Here is an 18,607-nt window from a genome sequence, read left to right on the forward strand (position 1 = left end):
ATATACATAAATAATATATAATATAAATATAAAATAAAAGAAATGAGACAAGATAGTGAGAATGAAATGTTTACGCGTGTTTCAACACGGTATCATAATATTAGTACGGACGAAACTTCCTTGTAGTAACCACAAACACGGTTACAACATTCTGCTTGTAGACATATGTCGATAGCGCGAGGCAGCCAACATAATGTGTGGATCTCAAAAGGTCACTATATATCAGCGGTAGAAGAGGCAATATGTGTGTATGGATGCTGTTTATCCATTTTCACGAAAACTTGCCCGAAAGCAAGAGAATCCGTCCGCAGCAACAGATAAATCAAAACCGGCCGCGAAAGTTTTAAGTGCCCGAAAGCTGTGTTCAGTAAACTTTGTCGCGGCTATAACTCCGCAAGCAAAATCATAAAAATTAATCTGGGATACTTAAAAGCGCACACACAGCTTAGAAAAAAAATTATATTAAAAGGTCCTATTTTGTGTTACACACAGTCGTACTTTAATGGGCGAAATGTTCTTATTAATTTATAACGCACGCACGTTTTTAATTTAACATAATTACGAGAAATATAATTACATTGTTTAATTAAAATTCGGTCGATCTCTGATGTGATAAGAATTATATTTACCATTTCACGAAACTCTTGCCCGCTGGATTTGCCGCTACATCGATTACGGCTTCGATAAAATATTGGACTCGAAGGTATTGCTTTATACAAAAAAGAAAATTAAATAGTAAAATCCTACTGACAGACCGGATATGGTTTAATCAGAATTTTAACAAAGCACGTTGGAACGAGAAAATAAAATTTGGAGCAACTCCGATGTCCGCGAGTTACACGGAGAGGAATATGCGCGAGATAAATTAAAGCAGATATTACGCGGATTGATTCGACCAGCGGAAACGTACCGGAGAAACCCGGGGCGAAGGAAATTTAAAATTGAAATCCGGTTAAAATGTCAACGATGCCCGGCTTGTTATCACTTAAATTTTTCAAAGAGAGGATCAGTCCCGGGGCAATCTAAATCTTTTTCCTCTTCCATTCTCTCTATCGATCTGACACTCTGACTAAGCACAATTAAGGATTTAGCATATTAAAGGAGACATGAGATGTCCGAATTGATCGATGAAATCGTTGGGAATCAACGAATTTTGTTGATTCTTCCCATCTCTCCATTATTTCATTATTGACTTTATAAATCCTTCGTGAATTGATTACATACTCTTTCTCTTTGAATTTTAAATTGTTTTTAGTCAAATATAATCACTTTTGTCTTCTTGTAGAAATATTCAGCGAATTTAAAAGTGAAAAGAAAGATAAAAGAATAATAAGAGAAAGCATATGGTGGGATACGATATTAGAAGTAACGGGTGCAGAGAGTCATGCCATTTTTATTACCCGCCATGTATTCCAGCTAATATTATATTACACTCTTTTGTGTAGACCAGCCGTGGTTACAATCGTTTGAGCTCTCTTCTCCTGCTCGTTTCTCATCCTTGTTCATGTTTTTTATCGCTTGTACATGCATTATTATTCTCTAAAATTAGAGTTCACTGGTGTATTTAGACATTAATGTGAAATGTAAGATGATGTCGGTATTTTGTTAATATTTAATTACTAAAATGAAAAATTTTGACATAATTGGATAATTGTGTAAAAACATCTTATGGTGATTTTTATTTCTCGATAAATTAATTGAAACTTATGGGAAGAATATATGTAATGCTCAGCGCGCATCTCTGCCAAACCAATGACTTTAAAAAGCTATATTTCGTGCATATTGTGTGCGTTTGACATGCTCTTTTTCATTCTCGTTATCTTGCATTTCTATTTTCTTTTAAAATCGCACAGTATCGAGTTTCAGCATGAAAGCAAACGGATATCTATGCTACGAGTTATAAAAGACAACAATATTTGTAATATTAAAGTTTTTGAGAACGATAGATATAAATGGTAATATTTGCAACATGAATATTTAACATATTTCTTGAATTTTATCATGCAGTTAGATATTGTCTCCATTCAATCATTCAAATTTTTTACATATTAATCTATTGTTAATATATACAGAAATACAGAATATATTATTAATAATTTTTTTTTCTTCTCTTTTACTATTTTGCTTTTCCATGGCAATCATAATCTTTAAAATTGCGCTTTTGCGTATGATCTTTGATGTAATTTTTTTCATTTCTTTAAATTTGTCGTTCTCTTCTCCGCCTTTATTCGCATTCGTTATCTCGCTGTATTTTTCTCTCTTTTTTTCTGTGTTGTCTTTCAACTCTTTGCATCATCAAGCTTACAGTCAGGATTAGGGCCCACGAAAGTACAGTCTGGCGATAAAGGATGGAAACCGTTGATCCTGAGGATCAAGGGGATGTGCCCTCTCCTATTAACGTTTTTCCGAGCGCGAACTTCATTCGCGATGTACTTTTTCACTAAGACTTGCGAAATTTCTCATTAGCGTAAATATTATAGAATTTATCACGTAATATTAATATTTAAAAGAAAATAAATTTCAACGAGACGAAGGGAAATAATCTTGAGATTAACGTGGGAAATTATAAATATCTAAAGTATTTCGTGCAATATTGCCAAGATCTTGCAACCGTAATTGTTACGTTCTTGTTAATAATTTTTTATCCAACGAAATCAGAACTTTTATGATAAAAAAATCCCTATTGCATAAAAGTCGTGCAAAATTCAACTTTTTTGCGACGTTAAAACATCATTTTGTGCGTGCGGTAATAAAGAATAAATTTATTCTATAATAATAGTCATATAATGCACTATCTACTAAAGAATGAGAGTACACCGCATTATTTTTTTATAAAGCATATATAATTTTAATGTTCGTGCGTTTTTGTGTATGTCTTTTATAAAATATTTGCAAAAGTGATATTTATATTTTTTTTCTGGGACAACGTTATATGTGCGTGGAATATGGAGTTGTGATACAACAGGAAATTCTATTAAAATGTAGAACGTAAATTTTATCGCAGCATATACATTCGTATAATAGGTTCATTTATCTATTGTACGCTTTTTATACGTTTTGTGATATATTTGTTGAAATAATCAATATATATACACAAAGCATTTTATATCTTGGATTTTGTGATACAATTGAATTTGTTTGATATTTTTTGTGAATTTTATATGCTGTACAAAAATGTAATATTTTTTTTTTTTAACCTTTAATATAAATTTTTTCTTATGAATTAAGGGAGACTATACCTCTGTTATCCCAGAATATACATGAAACGTTGGTACGTGAAAGCATAGTGCTATGCGTAAGAGAAGTCACGTACCGGAAATAAAATATAATCTCGGGTAAAGCCAAGACGTGCTGCTTGAGGGAGGACACAAAGTGCCACGATTGAAACGGTTTAAGAAGTAATTACAAAGTTAGGAACAAAATTCTCTCAGTTGAATATATTTCATCCGGCTATGAGTTAGAATACAAATTAATGCGTAGATTTAGTAGCTTATATTTCTAATCCGAAATGTTTAATATATATACGTATGCGTTTTAATACATACGCATTTGTCAATATATTATAACATAACATTTATTCGGCTAATTGCTATGATACTAGCATTGATTTATGTTGAATTAAGTTCGATTAATCCCACGTTTTGATATTACGTTTGATATTACCCGAATGTCACATATTAACGCGATATTTAATTACGACGAGTGCTGTGTTATACTGGTAGCAATTAAATCATTAACATAATCACATTATAATTTAATAATGTACATATAATTGAATTTCTCAATTATTTAAGTATTACTTTTGCAAATTGATGACTTATTACATAACTTTAACAAGTTTAATTTTTCATATTATTAGAACACAGAAATGAATAATAACTCAGCAATTATTAGAGAAATAAAAATGTGATAAAGTAACTCGGGAATTTTAAGAATAAAAAATTGCGAGATATATTGTGAGAGTTTTAAGTGAATGTTCTTGATGTAAATGCGCTTGCATAAAGATCATATCATTTTATTTAACGAGCTATAATTACGAATGTTATGCGATAAGAATCCTTTGCCATTTATCAAATTAATCCATCGAGCATTTGTTGATTTTCTGGGTAATCCTGCATTACTCAAATAACTTTCCCTTCATAACATATTTCTTCGCGAAAACCGATATTTTATTAATTAGTTGACGCAATACAAAGTGCAGAGGCATGACAAACACAACATAGACGAGGATAAGTTATTGCTAGTCAGAGTTTCTTATCGTGAAAAATTCTGAGAGATATGGGTAGATCAGTAATTATTTCTACTTTGTAAGAAGACAATTTTCTTTTCAAATATTCATTCTTCAGTTGATCTCTTTCTTATTCCCGGTTATGAGAATATATACGTACTCATGAATATGAGATAAATTTTTCGTTTAAATTACATGAGGTAATATTTTTTGTTAAATTCCTGATTTATTTTAATTTGCAGATGCAAGAAAAATTTTTACATTTATTTTAAGAATAATAGATGAAAGATAAAAAATAAAATTAGAGAAAGAGACAAAGAGGTTACAGAAAATATTATATCGACTTTTAATTATATACTGCTTTTGTGATTACGTAGAACATGTAAACTGAACAAATATAGATTTTACGAGCTATGCAGAAATTTAATATTTTTGATAAACCTCTAATTTTATAAATACAAAATTTTTTAGTAAAAATATGTTGGAATAATAGTTAAAAAATTTTTGTTTTATGAGCACACGAGAAATGGTACGTCCATAAATTTATCTTTAAAATTAAAAATTAAAAATTTAGAAATGTATATATGTATGTGTTAGTATATTAATTGTTATTATTCACGATTTATTTCTATTATTAAAATTAATGGCTCTGTGGTATTCAAGTTTTACGTACCAACAGAAATTTAAGCGCACTAAGGGACCGCCAGAGCTGAACGGCGGACTGTCACTGTAACAATAAATACGTTATCCGTTATCGTATTACGTTTGAGCGCGACAGCTGCCAAATCTAGTTAATCTTTCCTACTTTTTTCATGATACACGTTGATTTTTCTTCGTTGTGCAACACGATGCGATCTGTTCGAGAAACCAAGTATCTCGGAATGTATAACAAATATTCTACAAACAAATCGTATCGCGAAATCTTCTTTAAGATAAAAATATTAAAAGATAAAATATTATTTCTTATTAATTAAGGATGCAAATTTGAGAATTCGAGTGAATTATGCCGCTCACGAATTAATTCCTTTGAGTGGAAATTGGTATTCGCCATTACAAATCCTCAGAACGAGTTATGCGTTCCTAGAATCCATAGCATGCACTTGCCTTCTATTATTTGATCCTTTGTGCTTAGTAACAGCAGCAACTACCCGCAGTTACCCTATTGTTCCTCGGATAACCGGATAATCAAATTATCATATTATTCACCATTTCGCCGTATGATACCACAAAGCGGAATATGCGGATAACCATCTTTCCTTAATTAATATCTAATTGCAGATTTTCCTTAAGCCTCAGATTTTTCGGATATATTAGGAAAATGATAATTTCGCGCTCGATAATTTTAGTTAGTTCTCGTCACTTTACACGAATCTTCAACAAACGCACAGACATTTGTGCGGATTCTTTGCAGTTCAAACAGATTGGGAATAGTTTTTCGCCATTGATCGCCCCCACTGTACGCAGGAGGATCGACGACGACGTTCAAATCCCGTTTATTTGATTACCTCTCGTTTAATCGAGGCATTCGGCCCGAGAATGGGATTTCACCGAATCGTCCGTCGTGTTCGAGACCTGAGAAGCGCGTTTATATGCGGGAGAGAGAGATGCGATTAAGCTGAAAAATCGACTCGATTGAAAGCCACGTTTTTCGTCCACGAATAACGTCGACATCATTTTTCCAGCAAGAATAATCGTAGCCCATCATGTTAGAGTTTACTATCTCAACATGATTAAAAATTACATCCAATTTTTTTTTAAATAAATAAAATAAAAATTTCTCGATACGTTATGCGAATCTGTCTAAAAACTTGCGTGGATTTATTCTACGAATTCATTAAATGGAGAGGCTCTTTATCTCCGTCTATACTGCTGTAATGATAACAATTTATTAAACACAGCGCAAGGATTGTTTACACAATAATCTGAAGAGTCTCACAGTATCTTTTCCCTTTCATTCTTTCATTTCATTCAATAAAATGATAGAGGGGTATTATCTCTTATCGTCTATTTCTCGTTTACTTTCATGAACGGAACGGAAGCTGCAAATCCAAAGAGCTGGCGCATCGTCTTTTTAATTGGTTCGTAAATGAGACAAGTTATTAAAGAGAGAGAAAAAGAAAAATGATGATGAAAAGAAGAGACCAAACGAGCAAAGTCAGTGGAAAAGTTTGTATTAAAAATGTTAATAAGGAGGAAAGGATATCAAAAGAAGAAACGTTACTATCCTTTATCTTGTATATAAGTTCATTATCTTCCTTCGTATCAAAGAAATATTTTTAGAATTTGACGTTACAAAGAAATCGGTGTTATATGATCTTGATAAAGAGAATATGTTTTAGCAATTTGTTCTATAATAGTTAAACTTTTTACATATTTTCTTTAGTGTTAATAGGCATTATAAAAGGTCATCTAAAAATTATGTATGATAGAGATATTATTATAAGAATAATCTTCTAATATATATCTTGTATCACAAAATTATTGTACGAATATGACATATACATATTTTCGCGATAAATTCTGAACAAGATACTAATATATCCAAAAGAAACTAATCACAACACATCCAACACAATAATATTCGATAATATATATTGGTTACAGGAGCAATTTGTACACACTGAGAGAAAAAGTAATGAAAACACGCTCGCGCAATCTAAATAAACTTGAATCCGATTGTATCGGGAGTTGCGTCTTTATTCATGTCTCGCGATGCGCAACGCTTTTCGATAGATACTCTCGTCTTTGCGTAGGCGGAACATAACAACGATCGGACGAGATTAAATCCACTATGAAGTCGATCGCTGCAATGCGGCGAGACAATAATTTTTAGCGGTACCGCGACTCCGATTTTACCGCGAGCTTGCGCGATATTTTATTACCACTTCGGCAAACAAGCTCGGCGCTGGTTCTTTCTTTCTCTCTCTCTCTCTCTCTATCTCTCTCTGTCGGCGTAGCTACATGAATACACTGAGACTCGCGCATGGACCCGGTTTTGTCACGACGAAACTTTCGCCGGTGTCAAGGAACTTTCATTCAACTTCCGTACGCCCGTTGGATCGTGTTCCTGGATCGTCGAACCATCTAATAGACTTACACTTACACGGACGCGCGAGCGCGGCGCGCAAGTAGTTCAGCCCGGGGTGCGGTGCGCCTCGGCAGAGTTGATGCTTAGACGGTTCCTCTCCGACAAGCAGGTACTTTCTACTTCGTCATGTCGTAAACGTGATGCCTGTAGATGGCAACGTAAACGCAGAATGGGATAGATGGTGGCGAGGTGCGCGGCGTCGATAGTGCTTTATTGTGTACTGTATCTAATAAGCGTATGCGGAACTCCCTCGACTGCGGATCTTAAGAGCTCTCAATGCGTCATATATAGAGAGAGATTAACGATTCTCTTTCAACTTTGTTTAAACAGAGATCGCGATTTTCAATATTGCTTCTCTTTTCGATCGAATCTTCTGAAATATTTTGTCATATACGTCATGTTTAGTGAGTACATGTCATCGAGATATCTCGAAATATAATACAGTCGCAACACAATTCGCAACATTATTCGCAACGAAAACACAAACAGAGTAAAGCGCACGGGACGTAGCGTGGCACGATTGTATTTTGGCATTGAACGTCGCCGAGGGCCGTGAGTTAGCCGCACGACGTGTAAACGCGCGCACACCCTGGAAATTTGCAAGTAAATGGCAATTAATCAGTGTCCGTATGAATGGCCCGTTGCCGTTAATTTGTCATTTCGTGCCGCGACAATTTGCATGCGACTGTCCACCGGTCATCGAATTCGCTGTTGCGCCACGCGTGCAGCAACAGCCACCGGCCAGTTTCTGCAAAGCACTCTCGCATTTATACGAAGAGCTCTTAATATTCGTCTACGCGTATAAAGGGGAATTCCGATTACGCCCCGCATTCTTTCGACGTAAAAATAGTGGTGAGAGAAAGGGAGAGAGGGAGAGAGAGAGAGAGAGAAAGAAAATTTCTCTTTTATTCTTATAATATTCCTCTTCTTTATGGAAGATATCTCTTTTTCCAGCTTTTCGATAAATTTACGGATATTTGAAGCTTTACATTCTTTCATATATATCTGTCTCTTAAAGTCGCACAAATAGGATTTCACGCAATTTATTAAGTTTGCGATAGCACATATAATTTTTTTTTTTTTTTGTTTATTTAAACATTTCGCTCGTGTATACATATAGGTAACTATCGCGATGAAAACTTGAATCGCGAGATTAAAAGAGACGATAGCAAGAGAAATGCAATGAAAAGTTCTACTTTTGTGCATTGAGTTCCGTCCTCGTCATTCGCCTTTGCTTCGATACTTTCTAGTTCAAAAGGCACTTCTCCTTCCACGTCACCTCGCTGTCGCCATTCGTGTCGATAGTGAAGAAAATTTCGGAATACCTCGAAACTTTATCGGTACTCTTTCCGTTAGCCTCGAAGCGCGAAAAGCGCTATCCGCGGCACATGAACGGTTTCCCTCGCTCGGAAACTTTTATTTCGTCGTTCCGCCGACATAGACTACAAGAAAATCGAGAAAAAATGTGCGGTGAGGAGAAAAAAGTACGTACAGAGATTTGTCACTTTTTCAATGGCTACTATTTCTATTCGCAAACTTCGAAACGGCAAAATATTTTGTATATTCGAAAATGCGCTAATTTTATAAATGACATATTATAATTTATAGGGTCTCGTGCTCGATAGAATGAAATTATTTTTTTATTTGTTATATCTTTTACTTTTTTTTTCTAAAGAGAGAGAAAAAGAGATGACAATAATTATTTCCAATTTAATTTTCTGTCTACTTCGAACACTTTCGTAGGAAGCTGATTTAGATAGTTGAAGAAATTTTGTTTGCTCATAAATTTACATGGAGAATTATTCACTTTAAGTATTCGAAGGCGAAGTATTCTAGTTTTCTAAATCCGCGTGCTTGAACGCAAAATACCTTTCTCATCTTTGCACAACATATTTTCATATTCCGTCGTACTCATCTGAGTTCGCTTTTTACGTTTGCATTTTTGTCCTTGTTTTTTGCATTAAATGCGAAATATTCGATAAAATCCATGGGAATTCCTTAAATTCGATGACGAAGGAGGAGGAACTTTCGATGAATCGGCGGGCTCGGTTTAGCGAACTGTGGAAGTGAATTTCTTCTTATTCCGAAGTATTCGACTGTCGTCCCATGGCGTACGCGCAAGATCGATTCCCACCGTTTCCACTGTTGACTGCGAATGCATTCGATGTAAAATGCAGAAAACGATCAGCGCGGTATACCGTAGTACGAATAGCGGAATGTCAGGGGAAAGGATGGGACGAAGAGGGGAGGAAGGGAGAAGAAGGGGATTTTAGAGTTTGAGTTCGAGAATTTATGGAAATGTATTTTTCCGCGATGCGAGTGTTGGTTGGCGCGCATTTTTGCACGTTCCTTTACAAACACGAATATATTACCGGTCTTCAATAAAATTGTTAAACTAACGTTCGACTATGCTTGACTAATAACTGATCAAATCTTCCGATTGTTTTACATTATAATAGTATACTATAATTTATATTTCTAAATAAATATTCTATTTTAGCATTTTTTTTATTGCAACGTGATTGTGTATGTGTATATAATTTAATAAATCTTTCTATCGATTTGAAATATGCTTCGAAGAAAGATATAAAATTTTCGCAACGTAATTTTCTGTTATTAGTAAATTAAGACAGCCACCGCTCAAAGTAGAGAAGGCCGAAAATTTTTGATGCTAATTTTTCGTATCGTTTAAGAAATTTTTCGCATAAAATAGATAAATTATCATGCTAATTTTCATTTTCCTTAACGTTGTTTGCGTGCATAAACATAAACCATTTTCCCTATATTGCTTTTGTCGGAATATTCGCGCACTACTCTCCCGTATACATTAAAGCCGTCTAACTAAATTAATATTTTCTTGTAATGCATGTTCTTCGATGAAGAAACTTGCTTGTTATAATAATCCAGTTTTTTTTTTGTTTTAAATCTTTTCAAGCAAAATGATAATAAGAAATGTTTATAATGCAAGAATATTTCAATTTTATCAACTATAATATTGTTTCATAGATTTTTAATATAATTTTTTATATGTGTGCCTGCATATTAATTTTTATAATTAAAAGTACCAGTTTATAATGATTCGCGTAAATAATTTGCTTATTAATATGTTATCAATTACAGCAAATATTTTTTGTTTATATATAAATGTACAAATTTATATTAGATGTTAACTCTCTTTGAAGAATGAATGCATGCGATTAATACAAGTAGCATTAATATCTCCTTCGTCGTCAAAATAATTTTGCACATCCATTGAATTCAAGTTATTCCATGAAATGTCCGCTGCGCGTAAAGTCCGCGAGACTCGGTATCGTAAATTATGATATAGCGAGACAGGGATTGGGGCGAAATAGCTCGAAGTTGTGTGTAACAGGACGTGCACTTTCTAACTCGATTATTGCTTTCACCGTGATATGCCATCATTCCGTTTGAGCCATCCGTCCTTTCGAGAAAACTTTTCAGAAAAGAAAATCGGTTTGGTTTTTTTCAAGTGTCCTATTTTCTTTCTCTACAATTGTTTGATATATATTCTGAGTAATTAGTATAATAAACTGCTGCATCTCTCCTTTTAATTTCTACCACAATTTAAAGATAACTATTATATTAATTCGATAGTTAATTCACGTAACTACTATTCATTTATCGCTGTTAATCGCGGTATACATCCAGATGAATTGATACAATCAACACCTGCAAGGGTGTTATGCGCGATTATTTATGAATTTATGGTACCGTATCAGTCATGCTGTAATCGTACGCGGATAATGCGGATAAAATCTACATCGAAATGCTAAAGCACGCAGCGGCGCGCGCTAACATGCAATCTCTCTCGTCTGTTATCGGTTTAATCGATGTCGCTTAATACATTCGTTACTTTCGCGTTACATTAAATTAATTCCATTACCGGCGATCACACATAGAGAACGAAGAGGAAGGGGAACGGCAATCGTTGCGCTCTATTTGCGTCGACACGCATAATTTCGGCTTACTTACGCTAATGAAGGAGTACAAACACATGTGAAAACGCATATACACATTCAGATCCGTATAGTACCCCGGACGTTGGCCCTGAAATAATATTACCAGCGTTACCCTCAGCGGCGCCCTTGGGCGGATCGATCGAATTGTGCCCGGCACGAATTTGTTCAATCAATTCCGCGCGGCGTGATTCGGGCACGGTCCGTGCAAATCATTGTTGTATCGACGATAATTGAGCACGGCCACCTAATAAAGCGTCGTTTGGATCGCCGACTCTTCGTGGATGGCTTCGGGTCATGGCAATTACATCGGTGACTATCGTCGGGGCAACGCTCCGCGTGCGTACCGTGAAAACGGCGTACCAGCCAGTTTGTAGTATATGTATGTGTATATATATATATATATATATAATCCGGCGTTACGTTTACGCCAGGAATTAATGTCGAACTCGAATGGACTCGCGCGGTGAGGCGTGCGGACATAATCGCATTGGGGGCCACGACTAACGTAAGCCGAAAAGTTCATTCGATAATAACGCGGGCTTTCTCGCGACGAACTGTTATTGCTGAAGTTAATTTATGGCTCAGCGAGAGACGCGTTTAAAGCTTTATTGGAGGAACTTCGTTGCGCTTCGACGTTACGTCGCTTATGTCGACGCTATAGTCCGGGAATGAGGATCGAACAGCCGCGCTTTCTGAACTTTGCGATAAGTTAATAACGTAGGACGCGCAAAATCGTATGCTTTATATTAACGCTCCTCTACGATAGATCGGCATTATTCGTTTTAATACGAGCGAATTGTTATTCATGACATCGACGAAGCAAATGTCATCAATTATAAATTGATACTGGGTATCAAAAATTATACGAGAAATTGCATTGAGTTGCGATTGTAAGTACATTCGACAACTCTTTATTCGTGACTTATCGGTCTCAATTTCGACGAGAAAGTTCGTACAAGATCGATGATAGCGCGCATTCAGGCGATTCGTGCTTCCCTGTCATCTGTTACTATCAGTTGCAAATTAATCATTCAAGTATTGGTAATGCGAACTTTATTCTTATATTTAAGTATTACTTCCCTGTCATCTGTTACTATCAGTTGCAAATTAATCATTCAAGTATTGGTAATGCAAACTTTATTCTTATATTTAAGTATTACTCAACTTATCGCGAGATTATATGCAAGGTATTAAATTCAAGACACGCAATCTTCTTTTTCCTTTTTCCCTCTTCGTATATAAATATGATTATAAAAACTATCAGATATATAACCGCCGTGTACTAGAAACCGATGAAAACTTGTCCAATTTCCCGTTAGTCGGTGGCAAAGGTAAAGGTGCCTCAAAGAGTTCGCTCATGCGGCGAGGTCGGAAATGTTGACGCAACACGACGGCTTCATGCGGGAGTCGGATCGCAATCGCTAGTGCGTCGAGATTATTGACAAGTTGCTCATTCGCGTCTCGAACTCGACCTGTCTAAACGAGAAACTTTGCTGAAGACGCGGCAAGTTTCCGCGATCAAGAGGGGAAGAGTCGTCCCCGATACTCGACAGGAAAATCCGGAAAATCGAGGCGCGCGTATTCCGCTAGACTGTCGCGATCCCGAAACAAGCGGAATCGCGAAAGAGGACTCGTTTCGAGTGGCATCCTCGACGTGGATTTCTCGCGTCGGGCGTACATATATATACTCTACAGAGAGGAGAATTTCGTCCTGGGAATCTGAGATTGCCACGGTTATCTCGTTTCGCGGCGTCGGCAACATCGTGACGTTAAATACACTGACGCGACGCACATAAGTAGTAAAAGCGTTGGTGTTCAGACACGCGCGGCGACGGTGAAGTTTGCCGACCAGCTGTGCAAGAATGTATCGTCGTTATTTGTTCCTTAGTAGTTTCTTCCCGCATTTTCTTGCGGTCGCCCCGCTATACACGGTGTGCTCAATTTTGCACAGATAAGACCGCGCGACTAACCCGACCGGTTCTAAAGAAAAGAAAAAGTTGGAAGCGCGTAAGACTGAAATTCACGTGGGAGTCTGAGAAAAGTTTGTAAGAAAAAGATTTCTTATTACGCTCTGTTAGCCTTCGATACAAACCAATCTGAATCATTTTAAATGTTTCATGTAGATTGATTATCGATGGAAAAATTAAAGATGCTAACTTTGAGAATTTGTATTTGTATTTTATCTTTAAGCAATTAATAAACAATAATTCTGATACATTCGTATTTGTTTAAGATTTGTTATAAATGTTTCTCAAAAGTGGAAATGCATAATATAATTCATTTTTATATCAATTTCCTATTAATATCTAAGAGCAATAAATTCAGGATTAGAGTAATAAATTGATATTTAATTTCATTCGATTTTGATTTCTCGTAGTGTGAATGTCTGGCAAACAAAGATAAATATAAGTCACAAACTTTCTGTAGATACCCTAAGCAGTCCGTCAAACCCATTGTATCGCGATAGTAACTTCCATTTTCGATCGGTTCACCGTCGATTCTCAATATCGCTGTACGGACGGCTTAATGAAATTTTCGAGGGTTTCGATTCTGCCATAAATTTCTATCGCCGACAGCGATTTCGTTCGCTGATACACACAAAACCGGACAAAGTCGACGTGGAATCGAGAGAGAGAGAGAATACTCGTAACTTCATTCTCGACTCATCGTAATTCAGCCCACACGTACGACTCTATTTTCGTCGCAATGATTAAGATCACCGATTTATTCTATAGATTTATATCCGCGCCAAATGTAGTCGTATGTCGCTCGAGAAAAGCTCTCAAATGTTTTACGTGATTTCTATACATTTTGTATAATTCCAGCAATTTGTACGAATTTTCATATCGCGCAATAAACCTTAAATGTTGCTTGAAAAATATTAAAGCAATGCGGTTAATGTCGCGGTTAATGTCGGCTCGAAAATTATGTAAATTTTTTCACGAACTAAAATCTTTTAATATCCACACAATGCAGCTTTAATCTAAAACCGTAAAAATGCGGTCCTGTACATATCGTGTTGTACTTGTTCACTCAGCTATTCACATCTCCTACCCTCGTCGGATCCCCCCGTCATCCAATTCCCATCGTCCGCGGTGGTGCGAGAACTGTTCGAGCAAAAGCGATCGGGTAAATATCTTGCAGTGACGGTAAACGAAATTGAATAAACATTTTTCAGCAAATAGAGCCGACAATGGTACAAATTTAAAAGTCGCTGAGACGAGCACAGGTGGTTCCCCTGTCGCTGGAAAAAGCGCCGAACGGAAAAATTGCATTTTGCTTCCCCCTCTACCCCTCTTCTCTTCGAATTTCGTTCGTCTCTTGCATACTTTTCGCTCTGTCCCCTTCCCCCTCTGTTTCTCTCTCTCTCTCTCTTTTGTCCATCCATGCTTTTTGCACCGCGAGAACATCCCCATAAAGCTCTCTACCTGATCGTCGTCGTCGGTGATATAATCGACTTTTATACCCGTTATGCTTTGATTCACGCTGCGAATTATAGTTATAAATACTAATGTACGATCCAATTAATATATATGCGAATTAACACAATCTCTATATAATAACATTTTAACATGAGACGTGTAAATTTAAATTTGACGAAATTTCGGTGAAGAAATAATGCTATATGGAGCAAAATCGAAGCGCGGAAAATGCAAAATACATTGAATACATTGAAACGCGTACAGTGAATATATTTCCATTGCATTTATATAATTTCGCTCATTGTATTATTTATCATTAGATTTTACGATGCTAAAGCACAAGCAAAAAAAAATTTAAATTGCATATATTTTATTTTACTATATATTATATTTTATAAGACATTCTATTTAAACATTTAGTCGCGATATAGATTAGCAATAAAAAAAAATCGAGGTTAATTTTCTCAAAGCATGCCTTTATCATCCTTAGCTCAGAAGCGGAGAGCGTTTGTTACACGCTAGCGATCACGTGATCTTACAAAGATCTCTCGCGAACGGTCTTTATAAGAACTTAAAGAAGATATACGGATTGTTAACAGTACGTGACAAAAAATAAATAATATAACGATGAAATATTAATTGTTTTGCTTGAGAATGCTAGCCTCGTCAGACATTTAAGTTCGTGAAAGAAAGTCGTAAAAAAAGAGAAGACCGCGAATCGAGATGAAAGGAGAAGAGATCAAACCCGATTTACGATCAGCTTGTCTTGGCAGTTTGGCGAGATCGTTTCTTCAGCGTAGCGAGCGGGAGAACCGATCGAGCGCAACAATCGATTATACCAAACGATAAATTAGCGTCGAGTTAGTATCCGACGTGCTTACCTCAAGCGTGTTCCCGCGAATGCGATTGTCGGGAAATAGTTTCGCTATGCAAGACCGTGTACGTTGCGCATATTTAGACGGCTATGAATGTGAATGACCGGCAGAGGGTGAATTCTGGGAGATGTTTCGCTATTATGCAAACAAGCAACGGATTCAACTTCCTCTCGCTGTTACTGAGCTCGTTATGACTATTGACACCATTGTTGTAGTTCTTACGCTGAAATTAATTCTAGAATATATAATTAGAAGATTCTGTCTAATTATGGAGAAAGCACTGTTTCTAGCAATGTAAATGTGGAACATATACAAGTCGCAAGCTTTTGTGTATCTTTTTTATTGACAATATCGAGCCACATTTCATCTGGCGCAGATCATTCATAGATCGCATATTATGCAAAAAAATTTTTCATGAAAGTTTCAAATCCGTTCGTATCTCCTCCAAACCCGGGTCTTAAATCACGCCGAAGAATAAAGAAGATAGTGTCGTGAATCGGTTGATCTTGCTATGCATTTATGGATGTCGAACGTACGAAGAAAGCAATATTTTTCGCGCAGAATCCATCGTCGTTCTCTCAATCCGCAGACTTCTATCCCTCACATCCGTCTATCGCTCCGTCACGGCTCGCGTCTCTCTTCCTTTTTCTGTACTTCCCATAATGGTAGAGTCTACCATGACCGTCGATTATTGTCCCCGATGGAAAGCTTCAGGTGACCGAGTGCAAGTACACAGGAAAACACGTAGCACGGAAGTTTCCTGCGATTTCCCCCAGGGCCCTCAAATAATTCTACGTCGAAAGTCCTTCTGGAATTCAACCGTCTTTCTTAGGACGTCGAAGCAGTCACGGACGAGCAACGCCAATGCCCGGATTCTCACAAATTCCGGCTTGAAAATAAAATTCGTCTGAGTGCATTGAATTCTTCGACGATATCGCGAAGGCATGAGTGCCTTTCGTGGCAGTCGTTGAATTGTTTTTGCGACAAGCGATAAATAGTTATCGAGAATCGCTATTGAGAAGCGCGGGGTTAATGACCAAGTCTCTCTTAATCTCTTAACGTTGTTTCGAGGAAGCTAGTGTAACTAATCGAATCTCTTTTTCTCCTTTCAGAACCCAGTGAAGTACAAAAGTGGCGACGTTCAAGAGAAACCCGGAAGACAACGCGCGATTTATTTACATGCAGCAAACGCTCCACTCGTGGCACATGCGGAGAGACGCAAGTAAATTATTGGTTCGGCTTCGCTCGTGCTAATCGGCTTTTCAACGTGCGGAAAGTACGAGTCTTTATAAAGATCGTCGCGACCGCCCGATGGTGCATTAAACAGGAAATTTGTTGTGGGCGAAGGGGATGAAATAAGAAAAGAGCGTTGAAACATTCAGCGCTACCACCACGGACGTGCATCGAGCTTACTTATTACGGAAATCCAGTTTGTTGAAATGAGGCTTTGAAGTTTCTATCGCCTGCCGTACTCCACCCTCTTTCATTGCCATTCGTTTTTTTCCTGCGCCTGGAGCCGAAGAAAAGATGGGAAAGCGGAAAACTGGGTGGCTTCGCGTTCAGATGGTAGGGAGAAAGTTTAAGTGACTCATGGAGAGACTCTTTCGAAAATTCTTTCCGCGCTGTTCTTTAAGTTTCTGTTTTCCCGATGAAAGTGAGAAATATAGAGAGCGCGAAGCGAAGGAGAAAAAGAGAGAAAGAAGATTAGCAGCCACGGTCTCTCTCAAAAGCGTTATTTTTCATCCGTTTTCTACGCGTCGCGCGGTAATGCATTATAGTCAGTACACGAAGTAACACTCGTATCGCGATTCGTTTACGAACTTAAATTAAGTCACATAACTCGAGCCGTTAATACTGCGCAAGTTGATGTCGCGTACGCAAATAAATGCCATGAACAATGAATTATTATTCTTGTCATGCTCGGCAGTGAAAAGGGTTTACTTTTCCCATAAAAAGATTCAAGAAAATATTATTCCATAAATTTAAGAAAGGACATTATTGCACACAAATTTATGTGTGAATCAGTCTTGAAAATATTATTTAATGTTAACTTGTTCTCTTTTGCAAGAGAACATTTTTATAACGTTAGCCATCACTGTCGGCAAGAAAAGAATTTTGAGAGGTAACTAATATCGCAGGACATATTTCGAGCATCAATTTTCTCAATAGAATTTCAATCCACATTCCAGCCAGAACGATCGTGCCACGAAAAAATGACGAAAGTGTGCACGCCACGTATGATCGAGCGTCCCTTTGCTGGCAGAAGATCCTTCCAGGATATCATCCAGTCGAACGATTTCGACCGCGCGTCGTAATAAGGAATCGACAGTGACGAAAATCAAAGTGACATTCGTCGAATGAGACCGGTGAATTTGACTGACGAGCAAAGAAATGCGAAATCCGTCCCCCTCTAAATTATAGCTGGCGCGAAACTCCAGTCATGCATCCGTGGCGATTGAGTCTACGGGATTCGAGGACGCGCGTACGGAAAAAAGACCTTATCACAAAATTTCATTTTTTCCTAGACTCGCGCTCGTTAGGTATAATAATCCCAGATTCGACGAGTGATCGTAGCGAACGATTATAGTGGACGAAAGTCAGCGATCGCGAATTGGAAAACGTTCGAGAACAAAGTGTAAAACGTTTGGCATGTCACGCGCGTCGCGCAGTGCGTGCAAGAGAGATCGTCGTCAAGAGAGTCGTTAAAAGTATTTCTCGCCCTCTAAAAACTGTTAACTCTACCGCGAAATAAGCGACGAGCGGCAAATGCGCGCATACGTCGACGTATCCGGCGACAAAGCTGACGGCGGCAGGTCCCGGTGACTTCGTAGATAGAAAAAGGAGAAAAGGATGGAGAAGGACAGGCATTACAGAGCTTACGAGGGCTTCAAGCCGGCGAACAACGGCAACACCTCGTCTCTGAAGAGATCAACATCGGAACGGTCGAAGACGCATCAGTCTCGTCAAGTGAGATGCCTGTGCTTCGGTGGTGTGCCAGACAAGGCCAGCCAGCA

The 18,607-nt window shown here is 37.3% G+C and overlaps 1 protein-coding gene across 1 annotated transcript in view; it reads left to right on the forward strand.

Moving 5' to 3' along the window:
• Nucleotides 1-18,607, forward strand: part of LOC115239728 (TWiK family of potassium channels protein 7-like) — a 217,226-nt gene that overhangs the window by 140,763 nt on the left and 57,856 nt on the right. The window contains exon 5 of the mRNA XM_029814415.1: nucleotides 16,706-18,605. Coding sequence (XP_029670275.1) covers nucleotides 18,444-18,605 — 162 coding nt within the window. The 5' untranslated portion in view covers nucleotides 16,706-18,443. The remainder of the gene's footprint in view (nucleotides 1-16,705; nucleotides 18,606-18,607) is intronic.

Source organism: Formica exsecta, unplaced genomic scaffold, assembly GCF_003651465.1.
Source record: "Formica exsecta isolate Colony F162 unplaced genomic scaffold, ASM365146v1 scaffold393, whole genome shotgun sequence".
NCBI classification, from domain to species: Eukaryota; Metazoa; Arthropoda; class Insecta; order Hymenoptera; family Formicidae; genus Formica; species Formica exsecta.